Source organism: Spermophilus citellus (genome assembly GCF_964194105.1).
Source record: "Spermophilus citellus genome assembly, chromosome: 4".
Lineage (NCBI taxonomy): Eukaryota > Metazoa > Chordata > Mammalia > Rodentia > Sciuridae > Spermophilus > Spermophilus citellus.
In genome coordinates this window covers 25032812-25053492 of record NC_138185.1, presented here as the reverse complement: position 1 = coordinate 25053492, position 20681 = coordinate 25032812, and the positions used below count along the sequence as shown (strand labels likewise).

The window sequence follows — 20681 nt, the reverse complement described above, 5'->3', positions numbered from 1 at the left end:
GCGTCTAACACACACAGACCCACAAACACTCAACAGACCAAGCCACACATGCCTGTGTGCCCACAGCCTCACATCTGCCCTCTTATGGTTTTGTGCAAATTGGCACGTGACATCCTAAACCAAGGTGTCAATGTGCTCTGTCACGTATACAACCACACAGAAACCAGAAATGACAACCTAATGCATATGTGAACGTGCAACTCTGCACACACCACCACACTCACAGACACACACATAGTGCCCCCTCACATGCACAGACGTGGACATGCCAGCTTCAGGGGCACACACGGTCCTCTGGGTCCTGCGTGGCCGCAATGGACTGTGGAGGTTGCAGTGGAGAGAGGGGACGGGTTAGACCCACTGTGCGCAGGGTGTGCGAGTTTGGAGGGGGACTGGGTGTTGGGGGGGGGTCATCCACACGTTGTCATCTGTTCGCTTTGAGTGAAGGCTCAGTGTGTGACCAGCATCAGACCTCAGTCAGTGACAAGGGTCAGGTCTCAGTGTTTACCCAGAGACAAAGCTCAGGGTGTGGCCAGGATCAGGGGACTGGGGCTCAGGTAGCCTCCTTCTCCTCTGAAAGGGTCGTGTTTTTGGGACAGCGTGGGGACACCAAGCTTGAGGGGTCATTGTGCCGTCCCCCTGTGTTTGAGCACTCCCTTCTTCCTGGGCCTTGGTGGGCCTGCCCGGGCTGATGAGGGACCACCCCTGGGGACAGCCACTCTTCCGGAGGCTCCTGGCCCTGGAGACCAGCGCTGTCCAGCTCCAGGGTCTCACAGCCGTTGGCAGCCAGGCCTGGCGACGTGGCAGCCCATCGCACATGACTGAGAAGGACACTTGGCAAAGACCGTGTTTGCAGGGAAAACACTTGGCACCACCCACGGACCTCCTCTGCCCCAGTCCCTGCCCAGTGGGCCCTGCACATGGGGAAGCCTCATAAAGCCACCTGCGCACCCGTCCACCTCAGGCAGAAGCGGACTTGTCTGGGCTGAGTGTCCACCTGCCTCAAGAACTACCTGAGGTAGGAAGGGGCTGGGAATGGCACTTGTCTCCTGCTCCATGGGGACATGACCTCTGGCTGCCTGCTGCAGGGGACTCCAGCCACCCCTGACCTTGCTGGGGAACTGTGGGTAGGGGCTGCCTTGCTGGGCCTCAGAGGGCCCCTCTGAGCTATGTCCCCTTGTCCCTTCCTGCTGGGACAGAGGTTGAACACAGGTTCAGTACAGACCTGCCCTCTGAGCCAGGCCAGGCCGGGTGGGTTGGGTCCTGGGGGAGGCCAACATGCAGGCTAGGAGGAGATCAGGCAGGAGCCACCTGGGTCCTCCCCTGGCGGGGTCTGCACCCTGGAGCCAGGGTGGGCCGCCACCCCAGACTGGACTCCTGGTGACAGCCCTGGCCTTGGGACCCTGGTCAGGGTCCTCTTCTTGGGACAGGAAGCTGCCCCCCATCTCCCCATCCAGGAGTCTCTCCACCCTCCTCTGACATGAGGTGGGGTTTGCACTTGTCCCCAGTAGGCTGTGTGGCCTGGGGCAAAGCCACGCCTTCTCAGGGTCTGGGAACCGTTTCCAAACCAGTTTCCCTTCTGGTTTGGAAGATGGGGAGACGGTCACTCCCAAGGTGCAAAGCTGGTGTCTGGGGTCCAGGGCCAGGCTGTGCTCTCCACTTGGGACTTGTGTCCTCCATACAGGCTGGTGTGAGCCCAAGGGTGGGCTGTGCGGGCTCACTACCTGAGCCTTGTCTCTATCCACCTGCAGATCCTGGGGCAGAGGCCAGTTCAGCCATGGCTGGGGTGCGTGGGCTGAGGCTTCTGCTGGCACTGCTGCTGCCCGTGGTCAGCGCCTCCACGGCAGGCACCGTGGTCCGAATCAACAAGGCCGTCCTGAGCTACGGTAAGAGAGGCACCACCCAACCTGTGCGTGGAGCCTGTGTCTGAATGTGTGGGCGTTCCAAAGTGTGTGCACGCTGTGAACGCAAAAGAATTATTTTTTAAAAAATTATCTTATTTTTTTATTTTTGTGGGGAGGTACTGAGGATTGAACCCAGGGGTGCTTAACCACTGAGCCACATCCCCAGCCCTTTTTCAATTTTTAAATTTTGAGACAGGGTCTCATTAATCTGCTGAGGGTCTTGCTAAGTTGCTGAGGCTGGCTTTGAACTCAACATATCTCCTGCCTCAGCCTCTGAAATTACAGGCACACACCATTGCACCCAGCTACACCTGAGCTTATAATGTTTTATTTAGAGACAGGATCTCGCTGAGTTGCTGGGGCCTCACTCAGTTGCTGAGGCTGACTTTGAACTCAACATCCTCCTGCCTCAGCCTCCCAAGCCACTGGGTCTATAGTTGTGCCTGGCCACAAAAGGATTCTTATCCGCTGCTGTGACAGTGCCTGAGCCAGCACTGCTCAATGAATATTTATTAAATGAGCAGGACTATGTATCATATGGTCAACATGCAAAGGTGCACACATGTCTGTGTTCACGTGTATTAGTGGTTAGTTCCATTTTTTGTATGTCTACTTATGAATTTGGAATTTTGGGGGTGTGTGTGGGTACTGGGGATTGAACCCAGGGGTGATTAACCACTGAGCCACGTCCTCAGCTAACTTGCTTAGGGCCTCGCTAAATTGCTGAGGCTGTCCTTGAACTTGAAATCCTCCTGCCTCAGCCTCCCAAGTCCCTGGGATTCTGTGCAGATGTGCTCATGTGTGTACTTGAGTGTCGGGGAGGGTGTGTGATCACTGCCTGTGCCTGGATGGCTGTGCTCCCGAGTATAATGTGTGCGTGTGGCATCTGCAAGTGCATGTGACCTGGGAGAGCAGCATGTCAAGCAGTGCTGTGGGGAGTGTCTGAGGTTAGATCCTTGCTGGGCTCAGTGGGAGAGGGCCAGCCAGCCTCTCTGGGCTCCTCTTGGGCCAGGCCTCTGTCTCATCACTTTGCTGCTAAATCCTTTGGAGACCTGCCCTGTCCCCTGGGGAGGAAACGTAGGCCCAGGAGGGACCAAAGTTGCCACGGTCCAGGACTGAGCACAGAAGTCTGTTTGCCACCTGTGGCCTCCCAGGGAGCTTCTGTGTCCCACAAAACTTGGGTCAGGGTGGACAACTGCCGGGGTGAGCAGCTCCAGCAGGCAGCAGAAGGGATTTTCAGTGTCCCGGGCTCTGGGAAGCAGCAGGGTCCCCTCCCTCGGCCCTCAGGGTGCAATGGCTTTCCGGGATCTCGGATCCGGGCTGATGAGCAGACAGGGACCGCGGGCAGTGATCCGAGCCCGAACGTGACTTGTTGACTTGTCCACCGTCTAGCACGCACCGATGCCTGTGGGCGGGGTGGGCGTGGCCACGAGCTGCCCCACCCTGACGCTCCGCCCCCTGCTGTCCCCAGGGATCCCTCCCTGGTTTTACGTGCCTGTGTCTGTTCCTACTGAACATCCCGTGGGAGGCGCACCTGGCACATGGGGCGGCTTGCTCTGCATCAGGGCACCCGGCCTGTAGCCCCAGACTGCAAGCGCCCCAAAGAGGGGGCTCAGCACGTGGGGATCCAAGAGCTGGAGCTTTGGCCTTCCTGCTCTGCCTCTGGGGAAACTGAGGCCCAGGGACTTCTTCCCACCATCCCCACTGAGCCTGAGAAAGTTCTCGCCTCCCCGCTCCTGAGCTGACCCTCCCTTCCAGCACTAGGGCCCCCGCAGCGCAGCGCCGGGAGCGAGGACGTGCACAGACTTGAGCCAGCTGCTGGGGCTCAGGCCAGATCTCCCTGGCCAGATGTCCTCGCCTCCCTGTAACCTGGGCACGGTATAAGAGGGAAGAGCTTAGAACAGTGCCCAGCTCTGTAAGGGACAGCCACCATGAGTCCTCTGTAAGGACAGCCGCCGCGGTGGTAGCCAGCACTCATTTCGCACCGTCTTTGCAGTGGCCCCAGGTGACGGCACCATTATAATCATTGCAAATGTGGAAACAGGGGCATGGAGCTGCCACTCGGGACTTGCACCCAGAATCTGAGGACTTTGGGGTGTCCAGCCTCCAGCCGAGGTCCCTCCTTGCCCAGGGGCAGCCTCCTCAGCCGCCAGGCATGCTGGGAGCCTCCTGGAGCCTCGCAAGAGGCAAAGGATTTTATTCTCTGAGGAATGGCATGAGATGTGCAGGGGTTTGAGAGGCAGAAGCCAGAGGGGACGGCCTGTCCCGCAGAGGGCCTGGGGTGAGTGGTGGACCGCCTTGATGCGGCTTGCAAGCTCCGCCCTTCCAGAAGCTGAGTCCCCTGCACCCCAGGTGCAGGGCAGATGGGAGGTGGTGGTCTTGCTGCTTGGTGAAGACCAAGGGCAGCCTGACCTTGCTCTGTCCTGGCCCTACAGTGTCTGAGTTCGGGAAAGTTCCTCTCCAGGAGGCCTTAAAAGTTGATGACCAGCATTTTCTGGACCAGAGTAGTGAGGTGCTTCAGACTGTCAGGTGAGTGCTCCCCTTTTTAGAAGTGTGCTCACGACCCCAGGTGGAGTCAGCCAGGTGTGTGCTCCAGCCCATCAGGAGGGAGGATCCTGCCTGAGCTGCACAGGAGGCCTCCCCCACCCCCTGCAGGCGCCCTGGGAGGAGGCGTTCCATCTGGCTCAACTCCCAGACCACTGGATGAGCACCCTTGTCTATGGAGGAGTGCTCCCCTTGCCAGGTTAGAGGTGCCCACTGCTTGGGTGACTGCTTACAAGATTTAGGAGATGGGACCAAGATGGAGTCACAAGGGCCCCCGCGCCTTTGGATCAGTGGATTTCTGTTCTCAGGGCCAAGACTGTGGCTCCAGGATCCACAGAGCTGGCAGGACCCCCAGCTGCTCCCTCCAACAGCTGGACCAGGTTTAGACACAAGTCTTGAGCGTCTCGCCTCTGTCCTTTAATGCACAGAGCCTCAAACTCAGGCACCTGCAGAGATTGGGCATTAATGTGGGAACAGAGACTTGCTACTGCCAGGAGTCTGGGTGTCCAGAAGAATGTATCTATCTATCTATCATCTATCTATCTATCTCATCTATGTGTCTTTTTCTACCTCTGTCTTTATCTTTCATCTATCTTTATCTGTTATCTCTATCTCTATTTATCTCTATATCATCTATATCTATTTATCTACAAATAGCATCTGTCTATGTCTTTCTGTATCTATCTATCTATCCATCCACCCATCCACCCACCTACCTACTTATCATCTATACTTTCAAATTGAAAAACTTAACTTTAAGACCCTGGAACACACATGGGTAAATAACCAGCTGGCTCAGGGCCACCGGTTTGAGACCTCCCAAGGAGCACTGGAATGCTGTTCGTGGCACGTTAATAGTGGTTGGGAGCCGAGAACCGCGTAGACACCCACCCACCAAGGCTTCTGCCACGGTCTCTGGTGTGGCCATGCCACGCATGTCCCACAGAAGGGCCCTCATTTGCAGCCGTGGGAACACACTCAGGTGGTTGTGGAGCAGGCTCTAGGGTGGCCTGTGTGCTGGGGTACACTGTGAACCCACGCCACCTGAAGCCAATGGCCAGGGTGTTCAGGGTGGGTCTAGATGTGACCTTTACCTCTCCTGCCGCTTTGTAGTGTCTGATCACCCCCACCCCCCAACTAAGAAATAAAGGATTTTCACTTGGGGAAAAAGGAAAACAGGGTCATTGAACAGAGCGTGGCTATCAGAATAGGCAGCCCTGGAGGGGGACTGTCCCCTTGCTGGAGGGGGACTGTCCCCTTGCCGGAGGGCTGCAAGCTGACCCTATCTGCGGGAAAGCTCTGGAGGGATTTCCACCTTCAGTGGGTCCCAGGGTCTGTCCTGCCCCCTTCCTAAGTTCTGTGGTCAGGAACGTCAGAAACCTGTGCAGTGACTGAGGGTCACTCAGTCCTGCCAGAGGCTCGGCCCTCGGTCGCCCTGCTCGGTACACATCCTGCCTGGGCTCAGGGCCGCCCCCTCCCCTCATGATCCCGTCCTCAGAAAACCCTTCTTTAGCACCAACGGAGTGAGGGTGGCTCAGGCCCCGATGCAGCGCGGATTCCCTTGTCACCTTGGTTCTGCAGGATCCAGGTTCCAGAAGTCCGCGTGACGCGCCTCCACCTGAAGTTCCTCCCTGACTTCGGCATATACATGTGGGCGGCCGCCAATTTCACTGTCAAGGTGTTTTGGTGAGTGACTACCTCCCAGTTGGGGGACACTCCAAGGAGCAGAGTAAGGCAGACCAGGTTTTGGGGGGCCGGCACCTCCTCCAGGCCACTCTCTTGTACCCTCTGAGCAGGACAGGACTGTGAGAGAATCTCTGAGATCTCAGCCCCTGCCCTTTCCCCCTCTGTGAAATGGGGTGAAACTGGGCAGCGGGGCTGTGAGTAGATTCATTCCTGTACTTGTCACCACCATCCTCTTTCATGGTGGAAGGCACACAGTAGGTGCTCAATAAACGTAGCTATCAGAATGAGTCCTGAGCACCAGGCAGCTCTTGGGCGATGGCAGTCCATGGCCAAGCCATGAGCTGGCCTTCTGGGGAGCCCTTGCTCTCACCCCTCCTCCCCTCACTGCCATTTCATGAGCGCTCACGGTGGCCGGGCCCAGAGCAGGCTGTTTTCACCTGGTGACTTCGTGGGAGACTCAGCACAGCCCTGTGGGATAAGTGCTACCAGTCCCAGGCCCACTCTTCCTCTTCCTCACAGAAGAGCAAGCTGAGGCTGTGCCTGGCGAGTGACTGGCCCAGGGTCTTATGGTGAGGGGCTCAGAGGGCCAGAATTCACCTACTACAACATCTGTAGCCCACGTGGCCGGGGGCTCTGGGCCTGCCCTGGTGCAGCCGTCTCATGCCCCGTGGGGGGCAGCCCAGGTCTGCGACTTGGGGTTCTTTGGTCAGCTGGGGCAGGTTGTGCTGGGTGGGACCGCCCACACTCAGGCCTGGCCTCCCTGCAGTGTCCCAGAGTCCCTGGAGCTGATGGTGCCTGTGATACTGCAGTCTGACTTACGTGTGACCCAGAGCTCCCTTGGGACCCCCAAGATCAGCATCTCCACCTTCTTTCCGCACTTCGGCCGAGCCACGGTGCTTGATGACAACAAAAAGTAGGTGTCTGCTCACAGGTACGGAGGGCAGGGCTCCAGGAGCCCCCGTGTCAGGGCTGTGGGGCCAGTTCTTGAGTGTCCCCCTCAAATATTTGCCCAATGAACACAATAGACCTAAGAAACCCCCATTATCATGCCTCTTTTGTGATGGAGGACACTGAAGCTCAGAGAGGGGGAGAGACTTGCCTGAGGTCACACAGCCTATCCTAGCCATTGTCCACCAATATGCACAGCCAGTAATGGACACCCTGGAGAGGGACTCTGCCCATGACATTGGCTGTTGGGAGCCTCGGAGGCCACCCCTCCCTGCAGAGTGGGAGTGGGAAGCCAGCTTGCAAAGGGTGGAGAGGCTGCTCATGTTTTCATGTAGACTAACACAGCACCTGCCTGAACCCTACTGTGTGCTCCTCCCAGTAGGTGTAAGGGTTCCTCCATTTCACAGAAGAACAAATGGAGCTCAGAGAATCTGAGTGACTAGCCTAAGGCCAGGAGCTGAATTCAAGTGAAGGAAGCTGCCTGATCCCACTGTTCCTGAATCCCCAACACTGTGTCCCCATCTTCCCAAACATGAGGAGGGGCTCACTCCGAGGTGGTTGAGCATTTTGGAGTCTTTAAAAGACGCCATGTTTGCACAAAGCCTGAACACTTTCCCCAGAGACGGGTGTACGCACGTTCGTTCATTCATGCCATGTCCTAGGTAGACCGTGGTCCCTGGCCGTCTCCGCAGGCAGGGGCCACTCCTGGTGACTGGAGGGGAGGCTGCAGCCAGAGCTGACATGGTGAAAACCCAGATGCTTCTCCCCGCTCCCAGGCGTGGTTCAGTGAGTCCCAGCTGTGACTTCCATCCACCCCTGACAGATGGAGGAAGCTCGGGTTCCCCGGGGCCACCTCTGAGAACCACCAACTTAGACCCCCCTCTCTGAGCTCCAGGGCCAGGAGGGGACCTCACTAGTCACAGAGAATGGAACCAAAGCAGGAAGCAGACCCTGGATCCTGCCGCCCCAGCCCACCACCCTGGGCTCTGAGTGGTCATGGAGCCAGGGGACAGCAGGGTGGCCTCCTCTGGCCTTTGCAGTGTCTCTGCCTCTCCCAAGCCTGGCCTCGGGCATCACCTTCTCGGCCACTTTGAGACCAAAACTCAGCTTCCTCCCCTGCAGCGTGGGACCATGATTCCAGGGCTGCCTGGCCCCCGGTGGGGTCTTGGCAGGAATCACTGGGCTTCTGCCTGGGGACAGAGACTTCTGTCCCAGCCTTGGGGCACAGGGACAGGAAGGCCCTGTCCTCTCTGCCTTGGCCTTGCTTGGCCAGGCTCCTCCGCCTTCCCCTGGCCTGGGCTGTGAGCGCCCCGCTGAGGGACAGGCCCTGGGGACTCACGGACCCTTCTGCATCTCTTCCTCAGCTTGTCCCCTGCGCTGCTGGCCACACTACAGAAGGACATCAAAGCTGTTCTCAGCAGCAAGGTGAAGACCCTGCGGGGTGGCCCGGGACGGGGTGCTGCTGTGTCTGAAGGAGTGATGAATGAACGAGGGGTCGCGGGCACAGGGGGTGGGAGCCTGGGGTGGATGGAACCCAGGGCCTCACGGGGAGAGCCGGTGTTCTACCACTGGGCACGTCCCCACCCAGGACCCTTGACAGCCCCCCGTGGGCACCTCCCGTTTCCCCCAGAGGACAGAGGGGCTGATGTGTTGTCCAGGGGGAGAGGTGGGGTCCCGTGGGGCTCATGCCCTTGGGGAGCCCAGTTCCGTGGGAGAGGCTGGGCGGGGACAGTGTTTGTGGACGGGGCATGGCACAGAGCAGAGGAGCCGGTGGGTCCTGACCTTCCTCCCTGCCGTCACCCTCTGGTGCCCCAGGTTCCGCGTCTGCAGTGAGCGTCCGCCCTCCCCCGTGGGGCTGGGCAGAGTGGGTGCTCTGGGGTCACAGCAGATTTTGCTCTTGTCATTGTCAGCATGCGACTGACCTGAGGGGAGGCTATCCCCTGGATTCCAGGTCTCATTGCCCAGGGAACGGGTCCTCCCTCTCGGCCATTCCAGGCCAGCCCTTCCTCCCCGTGAGGGGTGCGGAGAGGCCAGATCAAGAGGAGGCCACGGCCTCCCGCTGAAGGGAGGACGGGCTGGAGGCAGGAGGGGCTGCAGCTTGTCCCAGGGTCCCACTGGCTGCCCAGGAGGACCCTGGCCTTGCCCATGGGACAGCTTCTTACGAGATCCTTCAGGGCAGGGGTCGTGTGTGGCTCTAGGGGACAGGAAGGCCCTGTCCTCCCCGCCTTGGCCTTGCATGGCCCGGCTCCTCCGCTGTCACCTGGCCTGGACAGTGAGTGCCCCGGCCTTGCGGTCTCTCCTCTGGCCAGAGCATGGCGCCCACGGCTGCCCACTGTGCCTGGGAGAACCTCCAGTCCCCCTGGACTGGCATCTGTGGCTTGCTGACTGCTGTTGTCCTGGGTACTGCGCCCTCCAAAGCTGGCCCTCTGGACCCTGGGGCAGTAGGCTCCCAGCTTTGGTCACTTCCCCAGCTGGGGCCACCTCAGCAGCCTGCAGAGCCTCTGGTTCTGTGTGCCTCTGGGCCCCGCCGCCATGACCAGCCTCTGGGGCACCTCTCAGATTCCCTGGTGCCCAGAGGAGGAGCCGGAAGATGCCAGGGTGGGATTCTGGGCTCGGCGTAGGGGAAAGGGGGGCCTCAGCACAGCCCTGGACTCCTTCTAGCTCTGCCTCTAGCTGCAGTGGCCCCTCACCGCCTCCTCTCTGTCCCCCACAGCTGAACCTGAACTTGGCCAACCTCGTGGACAACATCAATATCCACATGGGCACCTTAATCGGTAAGACCTGGGGCTTCAGGGCAATGGGAGGCCAGGGCCCTGGGGCCCCCAAACCCTTCAAAGACTCCCCGGAGTCTGGGAGGCCAGTCTTAGCAAGGCTGGACGTGGGGTCTTCAAACCGCAGGCCTCTGTGCAGCCTGGGAGACTCCGAATTCTAGAGCCAAGTCTTTGATTCCAGAACTGCATACTTTAGCTCCAATCATCTGGAGAAAGAAAATAAAAGCCAATCTTTAAGTCATGGGTCTTAATATTGGAGAATCTTCAAGTCCACATCATTTCCAGGAATGGGGGATTGCAGGGCGCCGACACTCGGAAGGGGCCTCATAGCGACCTTTTCCTTCCACTGGAGTTACAGTGACACAGTGTGGGGGCTCACAGGAGCCCCAAGGGAATCCACAGGGGTCTGTCTGCACCACCCTGGGAGGCAGGCTGTGGCCTTGGGCATGTGTGTCACTAGAGCTGGCCTGGCATGCCCTGGGGGTCAGGGCTCAGGCCTGGGCTGTCCCAGATGTATTGTGTGTCCGGGATGCAATTTCTTCAATCAAACAGTTATGCATTCAAAGGCCATGTTGGGGGGGATGGGTGACCACCCCATCCACCTGGGGACTTCATGACTATTAGTGCAGATTTCTGATTTTTGATGTGAGGGGAGGTTTTTCCTTTGCCATCAGTTTAAGAAAAAGGAAGTTGATTTAAGCAGAGCTGTTGGTCCAGTGCAGGAGGACAAGTACATCACGTCCCAGAGCAGCTTGCCCTTGAGTCTAATTGGCTGGGCTCCTGGCTGTGTGACCCACGTTAGGTCAGTCAGCCTTCCTGGGCCTCAGTGTCCTCCTCTGTAAAATGGGAGAATGGCCTTCATGAGGATGAACTGCGGCGATTCGTGTAAAGCGCTGCGCCTACGCTGGGCCAGGGAGCCAGCTGGGTTTATGGGACAGGGTGCTGGACTTTACAGATGGACTCTTGAAGTAGCTCTAGGAAGGGGGATGAGTGGCCCCAGGGCACCCATCCTGTCCTTTTGTGTCCTTGGAGCCTTTGGGCACCAGGCTCAGGGCCATGCACAGCCTGAGAGATTAAAGGCAGTGGGCAGGAAGAGTGGGCCAGGGGCCCCAGGGGCGGGGCATGACCATTGTGTGCTGCCCCGGGGGCCCTTCCTGCAGGACAAGTTTGGGGGCCACCCACCATGTAGGCAGGGCCCTTGGCCAAGGCCTTCCTCCCCTCCACCCGTCAGGCTCCGTCTGCCTCCCCCACCCTCTGCCTTTAGCTAAAGTACTAATAGTACTCTGTTTAAAACCCAGAAGAACACAAAACTATGTGGGGTTTCACCCTAGATGAGAGAGAGAGAGAGAGAGAGAGAGAGAGAGAGAGAGAGAGAGAGGGAGGGAGATCAGGAAAGAAGAGAGATTTACCTCTGCATAAGGAATTTTTTTTTTTAAATTTGAAATTCTGGGCTACATTTTCATCTATTTTTCCCATTTCTTAAACATCTTTCATGAATATATATCATTTAAAAAAATTTTTAATATTTTTACTTATAATGAAAATATGGAATAATTCACCTTTTTTTAAAAAGTGAATTTTGACAAATGCAGAACTGCGTAATCCCCCCATACTCAGGTACAGAGCATGACACTGGCTCCCAGGTCCCTCATGCTGCCCACTGCTCCTGATCTTTAGAAATGGAGTCATACTACATTGCTTTTACAATCATAAAACATTTCCAAAACATTAGAGAAAATAAAATTAAATCCAGAAGAGACAATAGAAAAACAGGAATCTGAATAGAGAGAAATACATTCATGTATTTATAAACATATTTATATATTTTTATATCCTATGTTTTTATATGGAAAATATTAAGTGTAATAACATATTTTATATGTAAACAAAACCAAACAATACAGACAGTGTAATACACATTGATATCCATGCAGACTCATATACATACACAGTGAACTTGGTCATCCAGAGCCTTGGGAGCAGAGCTCTTGCTGAGGTAGGTTTTCCTAACAGCTGGGCTTGAGCTTAACCTGAGACACCTTCAGCCAGGTCCAGGGATGTGGTTCCCCTCATGGATAACTTCTGCATCCTTCCCCATGCAGAATATTCAGAGCCTTGAGTAAACTTGCCTCATAGGTTTTGGGCTCTTAATTGTGCCTTCTTGCAAGCTGCCCTGAGTCTTTGTAGGGGAGTCAGATTCCTGTGCTCTTGCACTGACTACACCTGGGGATATGTGCCTTTGGTGTTCCTTTAGGGGGCAGTGTGATTAGATGGAGCGACCATAGCTTTGAGGTCAGACTGAAAACTGACCAAATATACAATCCTAGGCAACACTGAACTCCAAACGGTGTGTGCGTGTGTGTATGTACGGTCATCTTCTAGTGTTGTGGTGGTGGCTGAATGAGAGTAAGTCAAGTATCTGGACTTGATAAATGTGAGCTCTCTTCTTTTTCTGTTTTCCTTCTTACTTTTTATCAGGAGGTAAAGAAGACCCAGACTGAGCCTTCTCCTTCCTTGTAATTTTGGGTCATTAGTCTTTTACTGATTGAGAAAGCAGAAGCCACCTTGTCATAATTGTGTCTAAACTAAGAGGGGGCAAAACTTGTGCCCTTTGACATGTGCTTCCCCAGAGGCCTGGCCAGTCCCTCTGGCTGGCCTGGTTCTGGCTACTCAAGGTAGTCAGATAACCTAGTTTTGATGGTCTAACAACTATCCCCTTTTTCCTTCTCCATCCTGATTTTATGAAGGCCTTAACCCTGTGAGCCCTGAGTCCCAAATCTGCTATTACATGATGAACGCACCCAACATCACCCGGGACTACATTTCCATGAATCTAAATGCAAGTACCTTCCTGTCAGCCCAGTGCTTGGAGCCGGTTGCTTCTGGGGTCCTTGGTGTCCTCAAAGAATCTTAAAAAAATGGGGAAGTGAAAGGGAGAGGGGCTGGTGTGACGTTCTGCAGGGAGTGTGACCCCCAGGCAGAGGCATGAGGCTGGCGTAGGAGCTGGACCTGTCCCAGGGCCACGTCCCTCCTGAGACCCTGGTGCTCTTCTCCCACCTCCACCGTAGGCGGTTCTCTTCCTGCTGGGCAACCCCATCATCCTGCCCATGGACACCCCCCACTTGGAGCTGCCAGAGTTGGTGGGCAACAAGGAGGCCATGGCCACTCTGGCCCTGTCTCAGAACCTGTTTGACTCTGTCCTGCTGCTGCTGCAGAAGGCCGGGGCCCTCAACCTGGACATCACAGCGCACCTGGTGAGCGAGGCCTCTGCCCAGTGCGTGGCCTTCCCCGGGGACACCACAGATGCCGAGTGGCAGGCAGGTGGGACAGATAACAGGGTGGCCACTGGCAAGGTGGCGTGGGATCCGTGGGGCGGGGTTCCTGTCTGGGAGGGGCACGTGGCAGCCTTGCTTGGGGAATGGCTGCCTGAAAACTTGTCCTGGGTGGGGGCTTGCAGCAGTCAGATGACAACCCGCTGAACACCTCCGTCTTGAGCAAGTTCATCCCCGAGGTCGGTGCCTTTTCTGGTCACCCCAGGTACTGGGGGCTCCGTGGGGTGTGCGACCTCGGCTGGCTGGTGTCCGTCCGTAGTGGGTTTGCTCAGTACCTGCCCTGAAGTCTGCTCCCCAGCCCTCCGGGGTGCCCCTGGCCTGTGTGGACATCTCGCTCTGCTCTCCCACTGCCTCCTCCCAGCAGTGTCCCTGCCGGGCACCCTTCCTTCTTCACCTGCAGGGCCCAGCTCAGGAGCCTCCTCCTGGAGGGCCAAGGGCTTGGCCTGGATGTGCCCCTGTGGCCCAGTCGTGAGGGCCCCGGTGGTGGCCACACTGGAGGGTGACTGGGTGGGACTTCTGCTCAGCCCTCGCCCAGCAGGGCTCCCTCCCTCGTGCCCTCTCTGCCTCTCCAGGTGGCCCACCAGGTCCCCAAGCACAAGCCCGTGGTGCTCAAGGTGCGCCTGGGTGCCACGCCCGTGGCTGCGTTCCACAACAGGAGCATCACACTGCGGCTGCAGCCCCTGGTGGAGGTCCTGGCCACCTCCTCCAACTCGGCCTTCCAGTCCCTCTTCTCCCTGACTGTGGTAAGAAGCCCACCAGGTGGGGCTGCCAGGTAGGGCGCCTCTCGTGCGTTCCTGCCTGCTCCTCGCCAGCTTTCTCCTGTCCACGGTGGTCCCCTGTTGTCTCTTGAACTTGTTTAGCAGCACATTCCTGCCCCAGTGCCTTTGAACCTACTGGGCCCTCTGTAGAGGGCTCTTCCCTGCTCTTGGCATGGCTAGCTCCTTGGCATCTTTTGGTTCTCAGATTAAATGCTGTGGCCTTCCTTAGGGCACCCTGCCCCACCCTGAGGGAGAAGGTTCCCACTAGCCCTTCCAGACCACCGCTCATCCTCCACTCCCTGCAAGGACCCTGTCTGGTTACTCTAACTTTGCTTAACCCCTACTGGCCTGTGGTGGGCTCCTGGGCAGGGACCTGGCCAGCTTTATTCACACTGCGTTGTCCCCAGGGCTGAGTGCAGGACCTGGCACCCAGTGTTTCACAAACACCTGTGTCGCCAATGAACGGGGTGGGGGGTGGGGAGGGGATTGTGGGGAGGGGCTCCCGCGTGGCTGTGCCCTGACCCTGCCCTCCCTGAACCCAGGTGGTGAACCTGAACCTTCAGCTCTCCGTGTCCAAGGCGAAGCTCTACGGGACCACCTCTGTGGTGGGGTAAGCGAGGCCTTCGACCCCAGAGGACTCGGTGGGAGGGTCTGTGCAGTGGGCCCACAGCCACGAGGGTCACAGCCACGGGTCACAGCCATGGGGGTCACGGCCGTCAGTGGGGGAGCCTGGGGTGCGGCTGGGTGCTGCAGGGGTGGGGGAGCCAGGCCCCCCCTGGAGCTCCCTTTTCTCTCCCAGGGACATCTACCTGGCCGTGGCCTCTTCCAACGTGGGCTCAATTAACGTGAGTGGGGGGGGGCGGCGTCATGGAGCTCCCTACGGGTGGGCAGAGCTCAAGCCTGGGCAGGGGGTGTGCCCACATGTGCCACCATAATCAGCCTCCCTGGGGCGCTTGGGGGCAGTGGTCAGTCAGCTGGCCCGGCCCTGCTGCTGTGGGTCAGTCACAGCCTCTGGTCACTCTGCCTGGGGACGAATACCCCATGGGCTTGGCCCTCAGTCCAGGAGTCCTTTGTGATTAAAGGACAAGTCAGACAGTGTTGGCTGGTCCCGTGGGCATGCCATGTGGTCAGGTCCTTGGCCACCATGCGCCCATCTGTGGGTCTGTCCCTCGGTGGGTCATCTGGTGCTGGCTGGTCCCCTGTGGCCACAGTGTGTACGTGCTGGCCCACTGGGGCCTGTCCCTCAGGCTAGCCTCACTCTGCGGCCTACTCCTGGGAGGCTCCCCCCGGTCCCCAGAGGTGGGTGACCTGCCTTCCTCCCTCTGCCTGTCCCTCTGTCTGTCTGCCTCTCTGTGAGCCTAATCGTCCCTCCCTCTCGGCCTGGCCCCTGGCTCTGTGGCTGCAGCTGGATCGCATGTACATGCTCATGAACACTGTGTTCGAGAAGCCCCTGCTGGAACACTTCAATGGTGAGTTGTGCCCACCCAGTGCAGCAGGGCCTCTGGTCCCCTGTGGACCCCATACCCCGTCTGTGCTCTGCCCCACCCCCTTCCTCCCTCCCAGGCCCCAGAGTCCAGCTGCCTGTGTGAGCATCTGGGTATGTACCCGCATGGTAGCTGGGTGACCTCCACTAAGTTTGCTTCCCCTCTCTGAGTCTCATGTCCTCCTTCTGTAAAATGGCATCATAATAATGGCATCCACATGACACCCAGGGCCGGCTCCAGGTGGTGGTTGGTCACTGCCTCTGGCTGACCGTGACTTCTTTCCCACCTGCAGCGCTCCTGGGCATAGGCATCTCCCTCCCGACGGTGACCAACCTCCACTATGTCAACCCTGATATCTGCATCAATGAGGTGAGGGCCTTTGGGATGGGGGGGCCCAGGGTCTCCTCTCTCCCTCACACCTGCTAGCACCACAGAGGGTCTTGGGATCAGCCAGGCCTGGGGTTCACCCTGCTCCGGAGCCACACCATGACCCTTACTGTGAAGAGGTGGGCGACTCAGGACACCCAGGGACTCCAGTGGTGAGGACGTCACCCTGCTTTAGTCCTCACTAAGTCCCACCAGGGTCTCGAGCCTCCCCAGATCCTGCGCCCTGGGTGGGCACGGCCCCTTTGGAGTCTGGGGTGGATGGCGGCTCAGCCTTGGAGACAACCTCTGTGGGCTGGAGGGGACCTTCTACAGGGACACCCCTAGATGTGAAATAGAGGCCCAGCCACCTGCGGGGATGCCCTAGAGTGGCGTCCTCTCTCCCCTGGGAAACAAAAGGGAATTTCCTTGGCCAGGAGCCCCCCACATTAGTCCTCCAGAGACAGAGACTTGCACTCCCAGGACTTTCTGCAAAGTGGAAACTTTCCCGCACCACCCAAAGCAGCGGCCACGGCACTGTGACCACTGAGCCCTCAGGAATGTGGCTCCTGCGACACAAGATCTGAAGTTTAATTTTTTCATTTAAATTATTTTTATGAGGCTGCGTGTGGCTAACGGCCACCAATTGGACCACGTGGCCCTAGACCGCGAGCTACCAACGGGCAGGGAGACTGGGTTTGGCTTGTTCTTTGCTGAGGCCCCAACACCTGCCGCAGGGCTTGGTGTGTAGTAGAGGCTCAATGAACGTTTGTTGAATGACTGAATGACTAGACCTGGGGTGGTACGGGGGCACCTAGCTCTGTTGGGATGTGAAGAGGATGTCCGATGGCCCTGGGCCCCCAGTCATACCACAGCAATGGCACTGACCCCACAGAGTGCCCAGCTCCTATGGGTTCTCACTGCATCCTCACTGTAGCCTCAGGTACGGTTGTCCCCTAGTGACAGCAGGAAATGGAGGCCCAGAGAGGCGAAGGTCTGTGCTGGGGGTGACTGGGGTCCTACCTGTCCCCTCGGCCTCTGACCCGCCCATGGCTTTCTCTGCCCTTCAGAACTCCGTCGTGATTTCCAGTGGACTCTCATACCACCCCTGAAGCAGGAGCACCAGGAGGGCTGGGAGAGGCCGGCCTCGCTGCCCAGGGCCCCATCCCGCAAGTCACTGGGGAGGCGGAGGCAGAGCCAGCTGGAGCCATTGCCAGCGAGCCGGGCTGCCTGACCGGGCTGTGAACGTTCCCTGAGGGACTGCGTCCCCCGTCCCCGTCCCCTCCCCTGCTCTGCACCGTTTTCGGGGAACCAGCTGCTCTCTGGGCCGGTCGGATCGGCCTCCTCTTGATTAAACTTCTCTTGAGTTGCAACTTTCATCAGGCCCAGCCACGTCTTTTTGTACCTGGGGTCTCTTCCCTCCATGCCACCCCTGGGTCCTGCCTGTCCCTAGAGCCACCAAAGGGTGGCAAGGAGTTTCCTCTGTGTGATGCTCCAGGGCCGAGGGGAGGACTCGCGGGGAGGGAGGGCTTCAGAAGGCGGAGCTCTGCCTCCCGAGGGCAGGGGCGTTGGAGAGCAGGGGCGTTGGTGGCTGCTGGGCACAAGGCAGCCCCAGCGGAGTGCAGCAGGCCAGGGGCGAGGGCTGTGGCTGTGGGCCACGAGGCTGCTCTGAAGGCCAGATGGGGAGTGGATGGGCCAGAGGAGCAGAAGAGCTTGGAGAGGGCCGGGAGGGCTGTCCCCCGGCCGAGGCTGCAAGGTCCCTGAGAGCTGGGGTCTGGGCCCAGGCTTCTTCCCGCACTGTCCCAGATGCCCCCTTCAGGAGACGCCCTGCTCCAGGCAGAACGCGCACTGGGTGCGTTCAGAGCTGAGAGGCAACGACAGCCAAGCAGAGATGGGAGGCCCAGGACCCCACTTGCCACCTGCCGTTCACACTTAGCCTTGAACATGTCCCTGCGGGTTTCCTGTTGAGGCCTCCGCCCCACCCTTCCGCACGCCCTCAGCCCCTCCGCCCCCAGACCCCTCTTCCAGGGCCACGGCTCCAACCACAGGCTGTGGTTCCTGATGCCCGGCCTTCTTTCCCACCTCGGATTCTCCTCTGACTCTTCTCAGAGTCCCGCATCCAGCAGGGGCATCATAAATGCATGGTGGGTGAACTGCTCACACATGTCTGTGCTGGAGCTCTGGCCCAGGCTGGCCTCAGCCTTGAGCCCCAGGCAGTGTGACCTCGGGCAAATGGCTTGACCTCTCTGAGCCTCATTTTCTCTGTCTACAAAATAGGGAAAATGGCCGAGGAGACACCTCATCTGCTAGACCCTGGGATAAAGTGGGGTGGGCCCCGCAAATGACACACAGGAACTTCACCTGAGGGCCCAGGTGAAGTCACGCAGACGGGACCTATTATCACCCTTGCTACCTGCCCTGCAGAACCCCACCGTCACCCTAAAGAGGACAAGTAGTGGCCCAGGGGACTGCCAGGGCCACTCAGCTGGGACAGGGGCTGGGCTGGGGCTCAGACCTTTGACCCCACTTGAGGGGCTTCTCCTGTTCCCCCACCCCCTGACCTTCCTGTCCCTCCAGCCCCTCCCCCAATCCCCAGGATGGCACCGAGGGAGGGCAGAGAGGCCAGGGGGCCGCGGTCACACCCGCTGGGTGGACCTGAGGGCGGTCGGATCTGTGAGGCCCACCCGTCCGTCTGTCTGCAGGGGCAGGTCACAGGGATAAGGAGATGCTACCTGAGGAGACCCCCTGGCTGGGCGGTCAGGGTAGGGACCCAGGGGGCGCTGGGCTCTCTCTCGCCCCATCTCAACCTGGCTTCAGTCACATGACGTGATGGCCCCGTGTGTGGGTGACACAGTGGCTCCCAGGCTGCGTGGGAAGGCCCCAGCCCCAGCAGCCCCCCGGACTGTGGTTCATCGAGAACAGACACCTCGGTCCCCCGAGGCCCTCCCAAGCCGGGGTCTCTGAGGCCACGTTTGAGCCCCGGCTCTGACTGGCTTGCTTGGTGACCCTCTGCTTCTTGGTCCCTGGGTGGGCCCCGAGAGAAAGCCCTCCTTCCTGGCACGTGCTGTGTCCCTCCCTGCGTGTCCGCAGAGGGCCCTTCTGAAGATGGCCCAATTGGCTATTAGCTCCCTGTGTGCCCTGGAAGGGGGTCTCAGGGGCCTCCTGAGGTCCCCACGGGTCCGGCCACATCTCCTGCCCTTTGCACTGGCCGGCCTTGCCAGCTTCACCCTCCTGCACACAGATCTGCTGGCCTTGTGGGGTCAGCCCGGCTGAGGGCCCCGGAGTCCTCTCTCCCATCCCGCCACCTGCCCGGCCTCCCCCAGGCGGATGTGGCTTCATGACGGTGATTGGCCCGGTCACCCGCTGTGAGCCCCAGGAGCCCTCAGATCTGGGATCCCGACTGCCTTGTGCACCGTGGTCACCTCAATGCCCTGCATGGCCCCCAGCACATAGTAGGCACTCAATAAATTTGTTGAAGGAATGAATGTGTGCTTGCTGTGTGTCTGGCCTTGGGGCAGGTGCTGGGACTAGGAGAGGGGACAGTGTGAGTGTGATGCTCACTTGGGCAGCCACAGCCCGTCCCCAGAGCCACCCTGGTGCAGCCACAGCCCGTCCCCAGAGCCACCCTGGTGCAGCACCCGGCTCCCGAGACGCCCATCTTCGGGGCTATTTATGTTGGAACAGACTGAAGCGTCACGTGAGCACCGGCTCCTGTTCTTTGGGCCTCTAGATAATTATCTAGCCCTTAATTACCTGAGCAGCTAATCAGGCTCCTGAATATAAGGGCTTCCTCGCCTCAGGGTCAGGAACAGGGGTCAGTTGCCTGCAGGATCTCCCTGAGCTTGGCCAGGTAAGGACAGTCCCCCACCTGGGACCCTCCCAGAGTGCCTCACCCAGCACCGTGGTTTCACAGATGACACAAGGCCCAGCAAGGGGACCCAGCAGATGGGTGGCAGGGCCAGGGCTTGGGTCTGGACATGGTGACCTTGGATGTGTAACTTAGGCCACAGACTCTAAGGGGAAGAGCCGGGCTCAGGGCGACCTGGGTGAGGACAAGTGGCAGGCAGAGGAGGGACAGAGGGACCCCGGGTAGAGGATCTGCCAGCAAAGACGGGCGGCTGGCAGCAAGAGATGGGGGGGCGGTCCTGCATGGTCAGGCTCAAATGTGGCCTCTGAGGCCAGGCGTTGAAGGGAGACCTCCCAGTGGAGGTGCAAGGACTGAAATCTGGCCCTGAGGGGCAGCAGGGGACAGAGGGTGGCTGGGTGCAGGGCAGGGCTTCTAAAAGGTGGGGACAGCGCAGGCTAAGGCACCAAGAGACAGAACCCGATGAGCCTCCCAGAACTCCTGCAGGACCCTGTTGACCCCGACCCTTATTATTCACCCCGCCCCAAGGGACCAGGACACTGGGGAGGGGGCCTGGGGTAGTGCTCAGTGTCCCCGTGTGAGCTGGGGCCGGCTCTGCCACCTGGTCCGGAATTGCACAGCCCCGTGATGACGAGATCTGCCCTGGAGCACAGCACAGGCAGTGCCTGTCCTTGTCACGCATGCAGCTCTCCCGGGGTCAAGAAAACACGAGGGTTGATGGCTTTTGAGCTCAGATAGAATCTGAAAGTCCATTGGGACAGGAGAATCGATCCCACTTTCACTTAGTGATATTGATTATTGGGTCTTCATGGTCCAACTCCTGCTCATTCATTAGATCTCAGTCCCTCGTCCCTTCTCCCATTCCCTCCCCTCTCCTCGGGAGAGGCAGAAGTGGGCGTGGTGGTGCATGTCCTTGATTCTAACCACTTGGGAGGCTGAGGCAGGAGGATCACAAATTTGGGGCCCTAAGGATCATGACTTAGCGAGGACCTAAGGAACTCAGAGAGACTCTGTCTCAAAAAAATT

The 20681-nt window shown here is 58.6% G+C and overlaps 1 protein-coding gene across 1 annotated transcript; it reads left to right on the top strand.

Moving 5' to 3' along the window:
• Positions 1 to 712: 712 nt before the first annotated feature.
• Positions 713 to 17024, top strand: BPIFB2 (BPI fold containing family B member 2). The gene is made up of 16 exons (XM_081291462.1): positions 713 to 1018; positions 1752 to 1886; positions 4340 to 4433; positions 6030 to 6134; positions 6901 to 7047; positions 8447 to 8507; positions 9796 to 9856; positions 12601 to 12728; positions 12922 to 13107; positions 13311 to 13364; positions 13758 to 13928; positions 14486 to 14553; positions 14743 to 14788; positions 15349 to 15412; positions 15720 to 15796; positions 16861 to 17024. The coding sequence occupies exons 2-16, from the start codon at positions 1778 to 1780 to the stop codon at positions 16900 to 16902; spliced, it is 1413 nt and encodes a 470-aa protein (XP_081147588.1). The 5' UTR covers positions 713 to 1018; positions 1752 to 1777; the 3' UTR covers positions 16903 to 17024.
• The last annotated feature ends 3657 nt before the right edge of the window (positions 17025 to 20681 follow it).

Coding starts and splice junctions, on each gene's coding strand:
- BPIFB2 (XM_081291462.1), top strand. CDS start 1,778: ATGGCTGGGGTGCGTGGGCTGAGGCTTCTGCTGGCACTGCTGCTGCCC. Junction 4,434..6,029: donor GAGGTGCTTCAGACTGTCAG/GTGAGTGCTCCC, acceptor TTGGTTCTGCAG/GATCCAGGTTCCAGAAGTCC. Junction 9,857..12,600: donor CCACATGGGCACCTTAATCG/GTAAGACCTGGG, acceptor GATTTTATGAAG/GCCTTAACCCTGTGAGCCCT.